General features: G+C 54.8%; 2 protein-coding genes across 2 annotated transcripts in view; one reads left to right on the plus strand and one right to left on the minus strand.

The window, feature by feature from the left end:
- Positions 1 to 15,387, minus strand: part of LOC145527546 (uncharacterized) — a 131,263-nt gene that overhangs the window by 2,375 nt on the left and 113,501 nt on the right. The window contains exons 7-11 of the mRNA XM_081545646.1: positions 14,978 to 15,089; positions 8,084 to 8,340; positions 7,352 to 7,463; positions 2,951 to 3,176; positions 456 to 713 (exon numbers count right to left, since the gene is read on the minus strand). Of these exons, the coding sequence (XP_081401772.1) occupies positions 3,107 to 3,176; positions 7,352 to 7,463; positions 8,084 to 8,340; positions 14,978 to 15,089 (551 nt within the window). The 3' untranslated portion in view covers positions 456 to 713; positions 2,951 to 3,106. The remainder of the gene's footprint in view (positions 1 to 455; positions 714 to 2,950; positions 3,177 to 7,351; positions 7,464 to 8,083; positions 8,341 to 14,977; positions 15,090 to 15,387) is intronic.
- On the plus strand, positions 2,178 to 5,327 carry LOC145527554 (uncharacterized). The gene is made up of 3 exons (XM_081545657.1): positions 2,178 to 3,711; positions 4,111 to 4,423; positions 4,675 to 5,327. The coding sequence occupies exons 1-3, from the start codon at positions 3,301 to 3,303 to the stop codon at positions 4,947 to 4,949; spliced, it is 999 nt and encodes a 332-aa protein (XP_081401783.1). The 5' UTR covers positions 2,178 to 3,300; the 3' UTR covers positions 4,950 to 5,327.

The raw sequence follows: 15,387 nt of genomic DNA on the forward strand, positions 1-15,387 counted from the left end.
GCACTGCCCCAGCCCGGAGCCAATCACAGTGGCCAGGGAGGTGGAACGCACCGATTGGCCAGGGCCAGGTCATGTGACCATACTCCCCAGGAAACTCAAAGATTACCAAGGTTCTCTAAGAAACCAATGAACAAAATTATCCACTAAAGGCAAACCATAATTTTTAATGAGGCCAATGTCACAGAAAAAAAAAATGCTCCACAATAAACTGCTCAAGGAAGCTACTAAATAAACTTTCAGAAAAGTTTAGTAGTTTTTTTTTTTTTTTAAATAGGGTGACGGAGAGCTATACCTTTCCCATCTATGTGAATTTAGGTTTAAACTAGATTTCCCTTGGCTATTATATAAGACAAAAAAACCCACATCACCCACTTTCACTCCCCCCCACCCCCAAAATGTGTTTTAATCTATTGAATTTTTGTGTCCTCAGTTGTGTCTGATTCACGGCAACTCACCAACTCTACACAGCCAGGCTCTTCCGTCCATGGAATTCAGGGCAATTTTTTCTGTCCCAGTAAATGCCCACCCTGGGTGATCCAAAGGCAAGGGCTCCGAGGCTCCTGAGAGACTAACTCCTTTCAGCTGAGCACAGAGCTGGCTCCTCACTGGGATGCCTGTGGCCTGGGGCTCCCAGAGGGGAGAGCAGCACTCGCCCCACCGTGTGGTCACTGCTGGAAGTGCAGGCTGCTCCTCACTCCCCCTTGACAGTGTCCCTGAGGGCAGAACAGTGTGAATCGAATCAAGGTGGAAAGGCAAACTCCAATGCAACCAACCTTCCCACAAGATCTCCAAAACCACTCAGGAACAGGGAATTGGAAACTGCAGGGGATGACATGAATGGAGATGGAGACTTGACACCTTACACCGAGTTCACTTCCAGTTATCCCTAGACAAACTTTCCATGAAAACTTGTCACAAATCTAGAAGAACAATGAGCAGAAACCGGACACGTGCTTTGAGTCTTCACACACAAAACTAAAAGGCAGTCCACAAAAAAAACCCAGAGAATACAGTGGACTTTGCAAAATCAAAGATATCTACTGTGGGAAAGACCTCATTACAAAAGCAAAAGACAGGTCATACATCGCGAGACGAATGAGTGGAAACACAAAGCTTATCAAGGATGTGTCTCCAAACAGACAAAGAACGCCAACACAACAAGCCTGTGAAAACTAGGGAAAGGTCTGAAGGGACACCAGACGGAGGAAGACACACACAGAGTATCCCGGATGATGTCCAGCACTGAGGGCCTGAAGAAACAACAGTCTAGTTGCACCCCCTCAGGCCTGTGTGACCGTGGATGAGGCCTCTGTTTCCCGGTGGCTCTGAGACATGGACAGGGAGGAAGGGGAAGAGAAGTCACTTGCATTTCTAATACTCACAGCAAAGTCTTCCAATGAGAAGGGAATTATCACCCCCACTGACAATGCCATTCACTGAAGTGATACCCACGAGTCCATCTACCCCAGAAGGGAAGGATGGACCTGTTCTCACAAAACGGCGAGAGATGGAAGGAGGAAGATCAAGCCCACACCAATCACTGGAAAGAGAAGCTGTGCTCAGGGCTTGAAAGAATTCCTACTGGGAAAATCATGTCACAGCCCCACATGGCAATCCACAGCTTCCATGCTATTCCTCCCAAAATGCCAATGCATTTTCGCACCGAACAAAGAATTGCAAAAGGGGTACGGAAACAGAAAAGAGCCTACATTGTCAATACAATCCGACGAAAAAGCCCCGATACGGACATCCAAGGTTGTGTGAAAGGAAATTAGACGACCAAACTAGGATCCTCAGGAGAGTATCGGAGGAGGCAATGGCGACCCACTCCAGTACTCTTGCCTGGAAAATGTCCTGGACGGAGGAGCCTGGTAGGCTGCAGGCCACGGGGTCATGCAGAGTCAGACACGACTGAAGTGACTTAGCCGCAGCAGCAGCAGCAGGACAGTATGCTATTGGGAATACAACAACACACACAGATCCAGATCGATGGAATAAAGTTGAGGGTCCAGAAACAAACCCCAGCATCCATGGTCAACTCATCTCTGACACAGACGGGGAGAATATCCAAATGGGAACAAGAAAGCCTCTTCAATCAATGTCCGTGGGAAAACCAGACAGCTACATCTGAAGAACGCTATTGGTTTTGATCTCATACCACCTCAATATCGGGGAAAAACCTCACCCTAAAGACTGATGTCATGAGATAGCTAGAAAGAAGCGTAGGTCAAAGGCTCCTTAACATCAGAGTCTCCTTGCCATTTGCTGGGCGGAGGTCGAAATGGGTCTCTTCAAGTAAGGGAAAGAGGTAAACGAAGTACACCACTGGGTTTCCATCCAATGGAACCTCTTCACAACGGAGAAGCTAAGCATTCACAAATGCAAAAGATAGGAAACGGAACACGAGAGACTCCTTGCAAGTGGTGTATCTGAGAAGGGGTTCATATGGAAAGAGACGAAGAATGCACAGCACTCAGATTCCAAGAAACACCACCACCACCCTTGACCCTTCCCCCATGACCAACTCTGACCTAAAGCCTTTCTCTCCCTCTAACCTATCCCTAAAACATAACCCTCATCTAATCATATACATGTGCATCCCTAGCATCCATCCATCCATCCACACACGAGAGAGAAAGAGGAAGACACAGACGGAATTGAGAAAGGAAAAGAGAGGGACACAGCCAGAGAGAGACACGGAACCAAAGAGAGGAAAGGAGTCGATGGTCCAGACTTTTCCTCAATCTGTCTCGAAGGTAGAAGCAATGACAGCGCCCTTCCACCCCAGAAGGGGGAAAAGGACGGAAGGTTTGGAGAGGAAAAGACAAGAACGCAGGGAGCCATTAGAAGCTCAGCCACCCGCAGAAGCCGAGCTGGGACCCTTGAACAGAATCTCAATGGAAACAGAGGACCAGAAAGTTGGCTACTCTTTTCTATAAGAGAGGGAGACCTTCGAGTCTTCCTTTCGGTCCTCCAACTTGGATGCGGGGTCTCAAAACAGTCAGGAGGGGGAGTGCCTTTTCCTGGGTTCCACGGCGCATCCAGGCCTCGTTCTGCCCCATTCTGTGCTGTGTCAGCCCTGGATGGAATCTTTCTTTCGGAAGTCTCAGCGCACGAGCTCCACGTGATATCGGCCCCAGGTGGAAAGGCATGGAGCTGCTCGTAGGCCGACAGACCTAGGAAGCAGATGGGAGAATGACCCCCACTCTGCAGATGGAGAGACTGGGGCAACCCTGAGGGGCATATGCTTGTCCAGGGCCACACCACTTATGAGAAGAAGGAGCCTGGTCTGAGAGCAGCATGGTCCTCGGAGCTCAGGCCCTGGCTGAACCCAGGCCTCCCCAGGGCTGTGGGCTGGGCCGTGTGGGTGTCATTGTGCCTGCACATGGCCTAAGGGGGGTGGTCGAGCAGTCAGAAACCCAGAGATTCCCTTGGGAAGTTTTGAGGAAGGGACCTCAGCACGAACCCCAGGAAATGATGTCACCTGCCGGCAACAGAACCCAACAGAACCCGCAATCCGGGTATCCAGGCCTCCAGAGCGGAGAGGAGCCCCCAGCCAGATCACTTGCTGCCAAGATGTTCTGCTGTTTGCCCCTGCCCAGAGGCCGGGGCCTCAGGAGAGCTCACAGGCAGTGTGCGTGGGCACCCTGTCGACGTTGGCTCAGGACACCCCCGAGAGGCCTCTGGCCCTTTGCCCGGAGAAACAGAAAGGTAACACGGGGAGCCCCAGGCCGGGCCAGGCCACCTCTCCCATGCCACCCGGAAACACCGGGTCCTTTGCCTGTGTGTGGGGATGCGGGTTTCTCGGGCTGTGTCTCCCTCAAGGAAGCCCAGGCGGATGTGGGGTCAGAAGCCTGTGGACAAGTTGTGCCCACACCCCAGGGGAGAGCAGGCTGGGCGGGATGGGGAGAGTGTGGGCAGCGCCGACCGGCCAGGCTGACCTCACACCCTCAGATGGGTCTCTTTCCTCCCGGGTGGGGATCTGAGCAGACACACGTCTCTGACCCTTCTGGGAAGAGAAGTTCGAGCAGGCAGAAGCAGCGGCTCCACTGGCCAGGCCCAGCTCGGAAAACTCCCAGCATGGCTGGCTGACGGTCACTGTCGTTGCAGAGCTTCCCACGTGATGAGGCCGAGGACGGGGACACCCCATCCAGCTCCCAGAGGGAGGGGTCGGAGCACCACCCGCCCGCCCGTGAGGCCCAGTGCAGGCTCCAGGTCAGCGTGCCCACGGAGGCATCAGCCCCACCGGGGGAGACGCGGAGGTGGGGAAGGCCTGCTGCCGAGACACCGCCCAGGATACAGCCGGCGGCCCAGTCTGAGGCTTCCACGGAGCTCAGCACACCCGGCTCCGACCCAGAGTCCAGAGAACCCCGGCCTCTGAGGCACCAGGAGGACCTGGAGCCCAGCACGCCACAGCACAGAGGTGAGGACGCTGGGGCTGGTGCACGGGAGTGTGTGGGGAGGGGTGCTGAGCTACACAGGGACGAGTCCTCGAAAGCTGCTGCTGGGCCTGCAGCAAGCGCTGGCCTCACACCCCCCGCCCCCCATCTTGCACACTTCAGTCCCAAAAGACATCTGACGCTGGGTATTCTTTGGGAACCTCTTGGAAGGTTTCTGTCCCGGGGTACGCACATGCCAAGGCTGGCCTGTGGGCAAACTTTGCTTCTCCCCCAGCTCTAGCACTGGCCTCCAACTGGAACCAGGCTCCACTTCCCAGACCTGTCCCCACACAGGTGGTGGCTCCAGGTGCAGGACCCAGGGATCCACCGAGGGCAGATGGAGAAGCGAGACTTGCCCTCGCAGAGACACCAGGCCAGCTGGGTACTGGCCAGCACACCGGGCAGATCGGATCTCCGTGCCTGCAGGACCCCCAGCCCCAGGCACTGATGTCCCACCCCCTCAGCGAGAACCTCCACCTCCACGTGCACCTCTACCTGCTCGGGCTTTAGCAAGAGAACCCGAGGCAGAGGAAGAGTCACCGCCTCGGCAGGGAGAGCCTGCCCTGGCTCCCGCGCAACACCCAGACGCCCACGATGACTCACCCAGCCCTGCAGGGAGAAAGAGCCCCCGCTCTGGACAGAGACCCAGAGCCCTTACCGGAAACACCACGTCCAGGGGAGCGGTCGGCTCTGCAGCCTCCATCCCTGTCTGCTCACCGTGGATGCCGGCAACTCGGTCTGCCCCCAGGGGACATGGAGTTCCTTTCCCCTGAACTGCTTTGCATGTGGTTTGTTTCCACCTTTCTGGTGATGTTTTATTTTTTGTATGGTTTCCTGGATTTTTGTTGGTTAAGTTGGGATTAGTAAACTGTTTCATCATTGTTGCAATCTGGGAACACTGTTGTGTAACTCTGGTGATACTGTGTTACCATCACCACTTTGTAGTTTCAGACCCGTTCCATCTTTATGCCCCACCCCCCAACAAAGCCTGGATTCAAGGCAAGCACGCCCTGTTCATCCCTCCCCCCGATCCTGAACACAATTTCATCTTTTCTTTCTGCATTCCTTCCTATATTCTTGGTGTCCCCAATCAATGACTCTCAGCGAAATGACTGAAGGAGTGTTTTTCGGACTCTCCACCTACTGTAAGACTCCATTGGAGAGTTCTCATTTTTATGTCATTTGAACTAGCCTTTGATAGCTGAAAGGACGGTGTACGTCCTTTCAAGATACCATGTGCCAAACGAAGCCCTTTTGGCAACTGCCATCATTATCTCCAGGCAGGCATTGCTGTTTGAAGGGTGACATCTCAGCCAGAAGGCAGAGGCTGAGCTCCTCTTGTTGCACCAGCTCCCAAAAGAAGCCAAGAAAGGGAGCTGGAACAACAAACCACCCCCATGCCCAGGAAAGCGTTCTTCATGACAGAAGGCTAGAAAATGACCCAACATCCTTGTGGCCCAGAACCACTCTAGAAAATCACTGTTCCATAAAAAAGAGAAACACATGGGAAGTTCCAAGGAGAGGCAATGCCCATGGCCAGTGTACTTGAGAGACGGCCTGACCGCTCCGGGGAAGACACGCACCGACGGAACCCCTTGGGAAACAGCAGTGATAGTCCTCACCGTCGTAAGGGTTTCCTCTGGGGACAACCTGCCCTGGGCACCACACGAGGGAGCAGACTGGCTTCTCTTCCTCTGCCCCCACACCATTCACTCATGAAGGCAGCTCAGGTGTTCTCATGCCCTGCCTGCCTGCCTGCCTGGCTCATCCGTGAGCTGTGACCACCTCCAGGCTAGGACTCCACCTTTTCCTCTCTGTGTACCGTGAATCTGCACACAGTGGGCTTTCAGAACCTTAGGAGACTTGAGCCATTCCCACTCGAGCCAGAACCCTCCCCAGGAAGGAAAACAGCTGTGGAGTCATTTTGGCCCCAGCACTGGTTCCGAAAGCCTGGCGGCTCCTACAGCCTCTACGGTGTGAAGAGGGAGGTCCCTTTTGACAGAGCTTTCCGGCTCTCAGATCTAAGCTGTTGTTTCACTGTCAGCTGTGTCTCTTCCGTTGCAGCCAGGTGGGCCACGCTGCTCCAAAGGAGCTCACAAGCTGAGTTTCAAGGGAGGACAGGGATGGCTACAACGTGCTGCAAACTGAGTGAGGGTCCCCACAATCCTCAGCAAAGGTCTGTGGTGTGCAAGTGGGGAGTAGAGGGCCCCCAAGTTCCAAAGGAAGGGAGGTAGTCGGGAGCTAAAGCCCTTGGCTGCTGTGGTAGCAGCTGCAGATGGCAGCCCGTCCACAGTGCACTTCAAATGAGGTCATATGAGCAGGACTCTGGAAATGGCTCCGAAATCGAGAGAAAGGGGTCAGGGTATGTGGGAATCCAGCGGGGGTGGGGGGTGGATGAAGGAAGGTGTCCCTCCTATCTCCAGTGCAATTTGGTTTGGTGAGTCTCAAAGCTACCAGATGGCACTTCCCAAGTCAGGCCCCCGCAGGAATCAGGGTGGGCTGCCTGCCTCGGGCCCTGCCACAGGGACAAGCCACACCAGTGGCCTCCCTGAGCTCCAATGGCCGGATCTGGGGGGTTCTGTCTGGGTGCACACCTCCTTGCTGTGGCCAAGTTCCCCCCTTCTCTGAGCACCAGCTTCATCCTCTCGAATGAGGACATCAATTGCTACCTTGGCACGTTACTCTCTTCATCCTGTGAAGACTCATTAGGCTTATCCTACAATTACTAGCTGGCCCGAAGAGATATCTCCTGAATCCAGCTTAAGCTGGAGTCTCCCAGGCTCATCTGGCATGTCTTCCCTGAAGTCTGCCAAAACCCACACCCTTGCATTTCCAGGGACTCCCCTTAGCCAGCTGGGCAGAAAACCCAGCATGCTTCAAACAAGCTGACAGACAAGCGGGAGAGGACTCACGGGCAGACGGCTTCCCTCAGGTCTCGGGTGGAGCTCTGGGACCACAGCAGCAACGGGCCATCCCAGCCCCTGGGCTCAGCAGCGCCCTCATTCTCAGGCCGGCGGCTCTGCCCTGAGGGGAGCAGGAACGTCACCAACTGCCGCAGGCGGACCTCAAGCCCCTCCCACTGCTGGAGCCTGACCTCCCCCGGCCCCACCCCTTCCCCTACCCCAGCAGGACGAGAGCTCGTCTTCCCCTGGCTTCCAACGTGAGGCCCGGCCCTGGGCCCCGATTGGGCACTGCCCCAGCCCGGAGCCAATCACAGTGGCCAGGGAGGTGGAACGCACCGATTGGCCAGGGCCAGGTCATGTGACCATACTCCCCAGGAAACTCAAAGATTACCAAGGTTCTCTCAGAAACCAATGAACAAAATTATCCACTAAAGGCAAACCATAATTTTTAATGAGGCCAATGTCACAGAAAAAAAAAATGCTCCACAATAAACTGCTCAAGGAAGCTACTAAATAAACTTTCAGAAAAGTTTAGTAGTTTTTTTTTTTTTTTTAAATAGGGTGACGGAGAGCTATACCTTTCCCATCTATGTGAATTTAGGTTTAAACTAGATTTCCCTTGGCTATTATATAAGACAAAAAAACCCACATCACCCACTTTCACTCCCCCCCACCCCCAAAATGTGTTTCAATCTATTGAATTTTTGTGTCCTCAGTTGTGTCTGATTCACGGCAACTCACCAACTCTACACAGCCAGGCTCTTCCGTCCATGGAATTCAGGGCAATTTTTTCTGTCCCAGTAAATGCCCACCCTGGGTGATCCAAAGGCAAGGGCTCCGAGGCTCCTGAGAGACTAACTCCTTTCAGCTGAGCACAGAGCTGGCTCCTCACTGGGATGCCTGTGGCCTGGGGCTCCCAGAGGGGAGAGCAGCACTCGCCCCACCGTGTGGTCACTGCTGGAAATGCAGGCTGCTCCTCACACCCCTTGACTGTGTCCCTGAGGGCAGAACAGTGTGAATCGAATCAAGGTGGAAATGCAAACTCCAATGCAACCAACCTTCCACAAGGTCTCCAAAACCACTCAGGAACAGGGAATTGGAAACTGCAGGGGATGACATGAATGGAGATGGAGACTTGACACCTTACACCGAGTTCACTTCCAGTTATCCCTAGACAAACTTTCCATGAAAACTTGTCACAAATCTAGAAGAACAATGAGCAGAAACCGGACACGTGCTTTGAGTCTTCACACACAAAACTAAAAGGCAGTCCACAAAAAAAACCCAGAGAATACAGTGGACTTTGCAAAATCAAAGATATCTACTGTGGGAAAGACCTCATTACAAAAGCAAAAGACAGGTCATACATCGCGAGACGAATGAGTGGAAACACAAAGCTTATCAAGGATGTGTCTCCAAACAGACAAAGAACGCCAACACAACAAGCCTGTGAAAACTAGGGAAAGGTCTGAAGGGACACCAGACGGAGGAAGACACACACAGAGTATCCCGGATGATGTCCAGCACTGAGGGCCTGAAGAAACAACAGTCTAGTTGCACCCCCTCAGGCCTGTGAGACCGTGGATGAGGCCTCTGTTTCCCGGTGGCTCTGAGACATGGACAGGGAGGAAGGGGAAGAGAAGTCACTTGCATTTCTAATACTCACAGCAAAGTCTTCCAATGAGAAGGGAATTATCACCCCCACTGACAATGCCATTCACTGAAGTGATATCCACGAGTCCATCTACCCCAGAAGGGAAGGATGGACCTGTTCTCACAAAACGGCGAGAGATGGAAGGAGGAAGATCAAGCCCACACCAATCACTGGAAAGAGAAGCTGTGCTCAGGGCTTGAAAGAATTCCTATTGGGAAAATCATGTCACAGCCCCACATGGCAATCCACAGCTTCCATGCTATTCCTCCCAAAATGCCAATGCATTTTCGCACCGAACAAAGAATTGCAAAAGGGGTACGGAAACAGAAAAGAGCCTACATTGTCAATACAATCCGACGAAAAAGCCCCGATACGGACATCCAAGGTTGTGTGAAAGGAAATTAGACGACCAAACTAGGATCCTCAGGAGAGTATCGGAGGAGGCAATGGCGACCCACTCCAGTACTCTTGCCTGGAAAATGTCCTGGACGGAGGAGCCTGGTAGGCTGCAGGCCACGGGGTCATGCAGAGTCAGACACGACTGAAGTGACTTAGCCGCAGCAGCAGCAGCAGGACAGTATGCTATTGGGAATACAACAACACACACAGATCCAGATCGATGGAATAAAGTTGAGGGTCCAGAAACAAACCCCAGCATCCATGGTCAACTCATCTCTGACACAGACGGGGAGAATATCCAAATGGGAACAAGAAAGCCTCTTCAATCAATGTCCATGGGAAAACCAGACAGCTACATCTGAAGAACGCTATTGGGTTTGATCTCATACCACCTCAAAATCGGGGAAAAACCTCACCCTAAAGACTGATGTCATGAGATACCTAGAAAGAAGCGTAGGTCAAAGGCTCCTTAACATCAGAGTCTCCTTGCCATTTGCTGGGCGGAGGTCGAAATGGGTCTCTTCAAGTAAGGGAAAGAGGTAAACGAAGTACACCACTGGGTTTCCATCCAATGGAACCTCTTCACAACGGAGAAGCTAAGCATTCACAAATGCAAAAGATAGGAAACGGAACACGAGAGACTCCTTGCAAGTGGTGTATCTGAGAAGGGGTTCATATGGAAAGAGACGAAGAATGCACAGCACTCAGATTCCAAGAAACACCACCACCACCCTTGACCCTTCCCCCATGACCAACTCTGACCTAAAGCCTTTCTCTCCCTCTAACCTATCCCTAAAACATAACCCTCATCTAATCATATACATGTGCATCCCTAGCATCCATCCATCCATCCACACACGAGAGAGAAAGAGGAAGACACAGACGGAATTGAGAAAGGAAAAGAGAGGGACACAGCCAGAGAGAGACACGGAACCAAAGAGAGGAAAGGAGTCGATGGTCCAGACTTTTCCTCAATCTGTCTCGAAGGTAGAAGCAATGACAGCGCCCTTCCACCCCAGAAGGGGGAAAAGGACGGAAGGTTTGGAGAGGAAAAGACAAGAACGCAGGGAGCCATTAGAAGCTCAGCCACCCGCAGAAGCCGAGCTGGGACCCTTGAACAGAATCTCAATGGAAACAGAGGACCAGAAAGTTGGCTACTCTTTTCTATAAGAGAGGGAGACCTTCGAGTCTTCCTTTCAGTCCTCCAACTTGGATGCGGGGTCTCAAAACAGTCAGGAGGGGGAGTGCCTTTTCCTGGGTTCCACGGCGCATCCAGGCCTCGTTCTGCCCCATTCTGTGCTGTGTCAGCCCTGGATGGAATCTTTCTTTCTGAAGTCTCAGCGCACGAGCTCCACGTGATATCGGCCCCAGGTGGAAAGGCATGGAGCTGCTCGTAGGCCGACAGACCTAGGAAGCAGATGGGAGAATGACCCCCACTCTGCAGATGGAGAGACTGGGGCAACCCTGAGGGGCATATGCTTGTCCAGGGCCACACCACTTATGAGAAGAAGGAGCCTGGTCTGAGAGCAGCATGGTCCTCGGAGCTCAGGCCCTGGCTGAACCCAGGCCTCCCCAGGGCTGTGGGCTGGGCCGTGTGGGTGTCATTGTGCCTGCACATGGCCTAAGGGGGGTGGTCGAGCAGTCAGAAACCCAGAGATTCCCTTGGGAAGTTTTGAGGAAGGGACCTCAGCACGAACCCCAGGAAATGATGTCACCTGCCGGCAACAGAACCCAACAGAACCCGCAATCCGGGTATCCAGGCCTCCAGAGCGGAGAGGAGCCCCCAGCCAGATCACTTGCTGCCAAGATGTTCTGCTGTTTGCCCCTGCCCAGAGGCCGGGGCCTCAGGAGAGCTCACAGGCAGTGTGCGTGGGCACCCTGTCGACGTTGGCTCAGGACACCCCCGAGAGGCCTCTGGCCCTTTGCCCGGAGAAACAGAAAGGTAACACGGGGAGCCCCAGGCCGGGCCAGGCCACCTCTCCCATGCCACCCGGAAACACCGGGTCCTTTGCCTGTGTGTGGGGATGCGGGTTTCTCGGGCTGTGTCTCCCTCAAGGAAGCCCAGGCGGATGTGGGGTCAGAAGCCTGTGGACAAGTTGTGCCCACACCCCAGGGGAGAGCAGGCTGGGCGGGATGGGGAGAGTGTGGGCAGCGCCGACCGGCCAGGCTGACCTCACACCCTCAGATGGGTCTCTTTCCTCCCGGGTGGGGATCTGAGCAGACACACGTCTCTGACCCTTCTGGGAAGAGAAGTTCGAGCAGGCAGAAGCAGCGGCTCCACTGGCCAGGCCCAGCTCGGAAAACTCCCAGCATGGCTGGCTGACGGTCACTGTCGTTGCAGAGCTTCCCACGTGATGAGGCCGAGGACGGGGACACCCCATCCAGCTCCCAGAGGGAGGGGTCGGAGCACCACCCGCCCGCCCGTGAGGCCCAGTGCAGGCTCCAGGTCAGCGTGCCCACGGAGGCATCAGCCCCACCGGGGGAGACGCGGAGGTGGGGAAGGCCTGCTGCCGAGACACCGCCCAGGATACAGCCGGCGGCCCAGTCTGAGGCTGCCACGGAGCTCAGCACACCCGGCTCCGACCCAGAGTCCAGAGAACCCCGGCCTCTGAGGCACCAGGAGGACCTGGAGCCCAGCACGCCAGAGCACAGAGGTGAGGACGCTGGGGCTGGTGCACGGGAGTGTGTGGGGAGGGGTGCTGAGCTACACAGGGACGAGTCCTCGAAAGCTGCTGCTGGGCCTGCAGCAAGCGCTGGCCTCACACCCCCCGCCCCCCATCTTGCACACTTCAGTCCCAAAAGACATCTGACGCTGGGTATTCTTTGGGAACCTCTTGGAAGGTTTCTGTCCCGGGGTACGCACATGCCAAGGCTGGCCTGTGGGCAAACTTTGCTTCTCCCCCAGCTCTAGCACTGGCCTCCAACTGGAACCAGGCTCCACTTCCCAGACCTGTCCCCACACAGGTGGTGGCTCCAGGTGCAGGACCCAGGGATCCACCGAGGGCAGATGGAGAAGCGAGACTTGCCCTCGCAGAGACACCAGGCCAGCTGGGTACTGGCCAGCACACCGGGCAGATCGGATCTCCGTGCCTGCAGGACCCCCAGCCCCAGGCACTGATGTCCCACCCCCTCAGCGAGAACCTCCACCTCCACGTGCACCTCTACCTGCTCGGGCTTTGGCAAGAGAACCCGAGGCAGAGGAAGAGTCACCGCCTCGGCAGGGAGAGCCTGCCCTGGCTCCCGTGCAACACCCAGACGCCCACGATGACTCACCCAGCCCTGCAGGGAGAAAGAGCCCCCGCTCTGGACAGAGACCCAGAGCCCTTACCGGAAACACCACGTCCAGGGGAGCGGTCGGCTCTGCAGCCTCCATCCCTGTCTGCTCACCGTGGATGCCGGCAACTCGGTCTGCCCCCAGGGGACATGGAGTTCCTTTCCCCTGAACTGCTTTGCATGTGGTTTGTTTCCACCTTTCTGGTGATGTTTTATTTTTTGTATGGTTTCCTGTATTTTTGTTGGTTAAGTTGGGATTAGTAAACTTTTTCATCATTGTTGCAATCTGGGAACACTGTTGTGTAACTCTGGTGATACTGTGTTACCATCACCACTTTGTAGTTTCAGACCCGTTCCATCTTTATGCCCCACCCCCCAACAAAGCCTGGATTCAAGGCAAGCACGCCCTGTTCATCCCTCCCCCCGATCCTGAACACAATTTCATCTTTTCTTTCTGCATTCCTTCCTATATTCTTGGTGTCCCCAATCAGTGACTCTCAGCGAAATGACTGAAGGAGTGTTTTTCGGACTCTCCACCTACTGTAAGACTCCATTGGAGAGTTCTCATTTTTATGTCATTTGAACTAGCCTTTGATAGCTGAAAGGACGGTGTACGTCCTTTCAAGATACCATGTGCCAAACGAAGCCCTTTTGGCAACTGCCATCATTATCTCCAGGCAGGCATTGCTGTTTGAAGGGTGACATCTCAGCCAGAAGGCAGAGGCTGAGCTCCTCTTGTTGCACCAGCTCCCAAAAGAAGCCAAGAAAGGGAGCTGGAACAACAAACCACCCCCATGCCCAGGAAAGCGTTCTTCATGACAGAAGGCTAGAAAATGACCCAACATCCTTGTGGCCCAGAACCACTCTAGAAAATCACTGTTCCATAAAAAAGAGAAACACATGGGAAGTTCCAAGGAGAGGCAATGCCCATGGCCAGTGTACTTGAGAGACGGCCTGACCGCTCCGGGGAAGACACGCACCGACGGAACCCCTTGGGAAACAGCAGTGATAGTCCTCACCGTCGTAAGGGTTTCCTCTGGGGACAACCTGCCCTGGGCACCACACGAGGGAGCAGACCGGCTTCTCTTCCTCTGCCCCCACACCATTCACTCATGAAGGCAGCTCAGGTGTTCTCATGCCCTGCCTGCCTGCCTGCCTGGCTCATCCGTGAGCTGTGACCACCTCCAGGCTAGGACTCCACCTTTTCCTCTCTGTGTACCGTGAATCTGCACACAGTGGGCTTTCAGAACCTTAGGAGACTTGAGCCATTCCCGCTCGAGCCAGAACCCTCCCCAGGAAGGAAAACAGCTGTGGAGTCATTTTGGCCCCAGCACTGGTTCCGAAAGCCTGGCGGCTCCTACAGCCTCTACGGTGTGAAGAGGGAGGTCCCTTTTGACAGAGCTTTCCGGCTCTCAGATCTAAGCTGTTGTTTCACTGTCAGCTGTGTCTCTTCCGTTGCAGCCAGGTGGGCCACGCTGCTCCAAAGGAGCTCACAAGCTGAGTTTCAAGGGAGGACAGGGATGGCTACAACGTGCTGCAAACTGAGTGAGGGTCCCCACAATCCTCAGCAAAGGTCTGTGGTGTGCAAGTGGGGAGTAGAGGGCCCCCAAGTTCCAAAGGAAGGGAGGTAGTCGGGAGCTAAAGCCCTTGGCTGCTGTGGTAGCAGCTGCAGATGGCAGCCCGTCCACAGTGCACTTCAAATGAGGTCATATGAGCGGGACTCTGGAAATGGCTCCGAAATCGAGAGAAAGGGGTCAGGGTATGTGGGAATCCGGCGGGGGTGGGGGGTGGATGAAGGAAGGTGTCCCTCCTCTCTCCAGTGCAATTTGGTTTGGTGAGTCTCAAAGCTACCAGATGGCACTTCCCAAGTCAGGCCCCCGCAGGAATCAGGGTGGGCTGCCTGCCTTGGGCCCTGCCACAGGGACAAGCCACACCAGTGGCCTCCCTGAGCTCCAATGGCCGGATCTGGGGGGTTCTGTCTGGGTGCACACCTCCTTGCTGTGGCCAAGTTCCCCCCTTCTCTGAGCACCAGCTTCATCCTCTCGAATGAGGACATCAATTGCTACCTTGGCACGTTACTCTCTTCATCCTGTGAAGACTCATTAGGCTTATCCTACACTTACTAGCTGGCCCGAAGAGATATCTCCTGAATCCAGCTTAAGCTGGAGTCTCCCAGGCTCATCTGGCATGTCTTCCCTGAAATCTGCCAAAACCCACACCCTTGCATTTCCAGGGACTCCCCTTAGCCAGCTGGGCAGAAAACCCAGCATGCTTCAAACAAGCTGACAGACAAGCGGGAGAGGACTCACGGGCAGACGGCTTCCCTCAGGTCTCGGGTGGAGCTCTGGGACCACAGCAGCAACGGGCCATCCCAGCCCCTGGGCTCAGCAGCGCCCTCATTCTCAGGCCGGCGGCTCTGCCCTGAGGGGAGCAGGAACGTCACCAACTGCCGCAGGCGGACCTCAAGCCCCTCCCACTGCTGGAGCCTGACCTCCCCCGGCCCCACCCCTTCCCCTACCCCAGCAGGACGAGAGCTCGTCTTCCCCTGGCTTCCAACGTGAGGCCCGGCCCTGGGCCCCGATTGGGCACTGCCCCAGCCCGGAGCCAATCACAGTGGCCAGGGAGGTGGAACGCACCGATTGGCCAGGGCCAGGTCATGTGACCATACTCCCCAGGAAACTCAAAGATTACCAAGGTTCTCTAAGAAACCAATGAACAA

Source organism: Giraffa tippelskirchi, chromosome 11 (genome assembly GCF_054371585.1).
Source record: "Giraffa tippelskirchi isolate mGirTip1 chromosome 11, T2T-mGirTip1v1.2.pri, whole genome shotgun sequence".
NCBI classification, from domain to species: Eukaryota; Metazoa; Chordata; class Mammalia; order Artiodactyla; family Giraffidae; genus Giraffa; species Giraffa tippelskirchi.

Coding starts and splice junctions, on each gene's coding strand:
- LOC145527554 (XM_081545657.1), top strand. CDS start 3,301: ATGGTCCTCGGAGCTCAGGCCCTGGCTGAACCCAGGCCTCCCCAGGGC. Junction 3,712..4,110: donor TTGCCCGGAGAAACAGAAAG/GTAACACGGGGA, acceptor CTGTCGTTGCAG/AGCTTCCCACGTGATGAGGC. Junction 4,424..4,674: donor CAGCACGCCACAGCACAGAG/GTGAGGACGCTG, acceptor CTTCTCCCCCAG/CTCTAGCACTGGCCTCCAAC.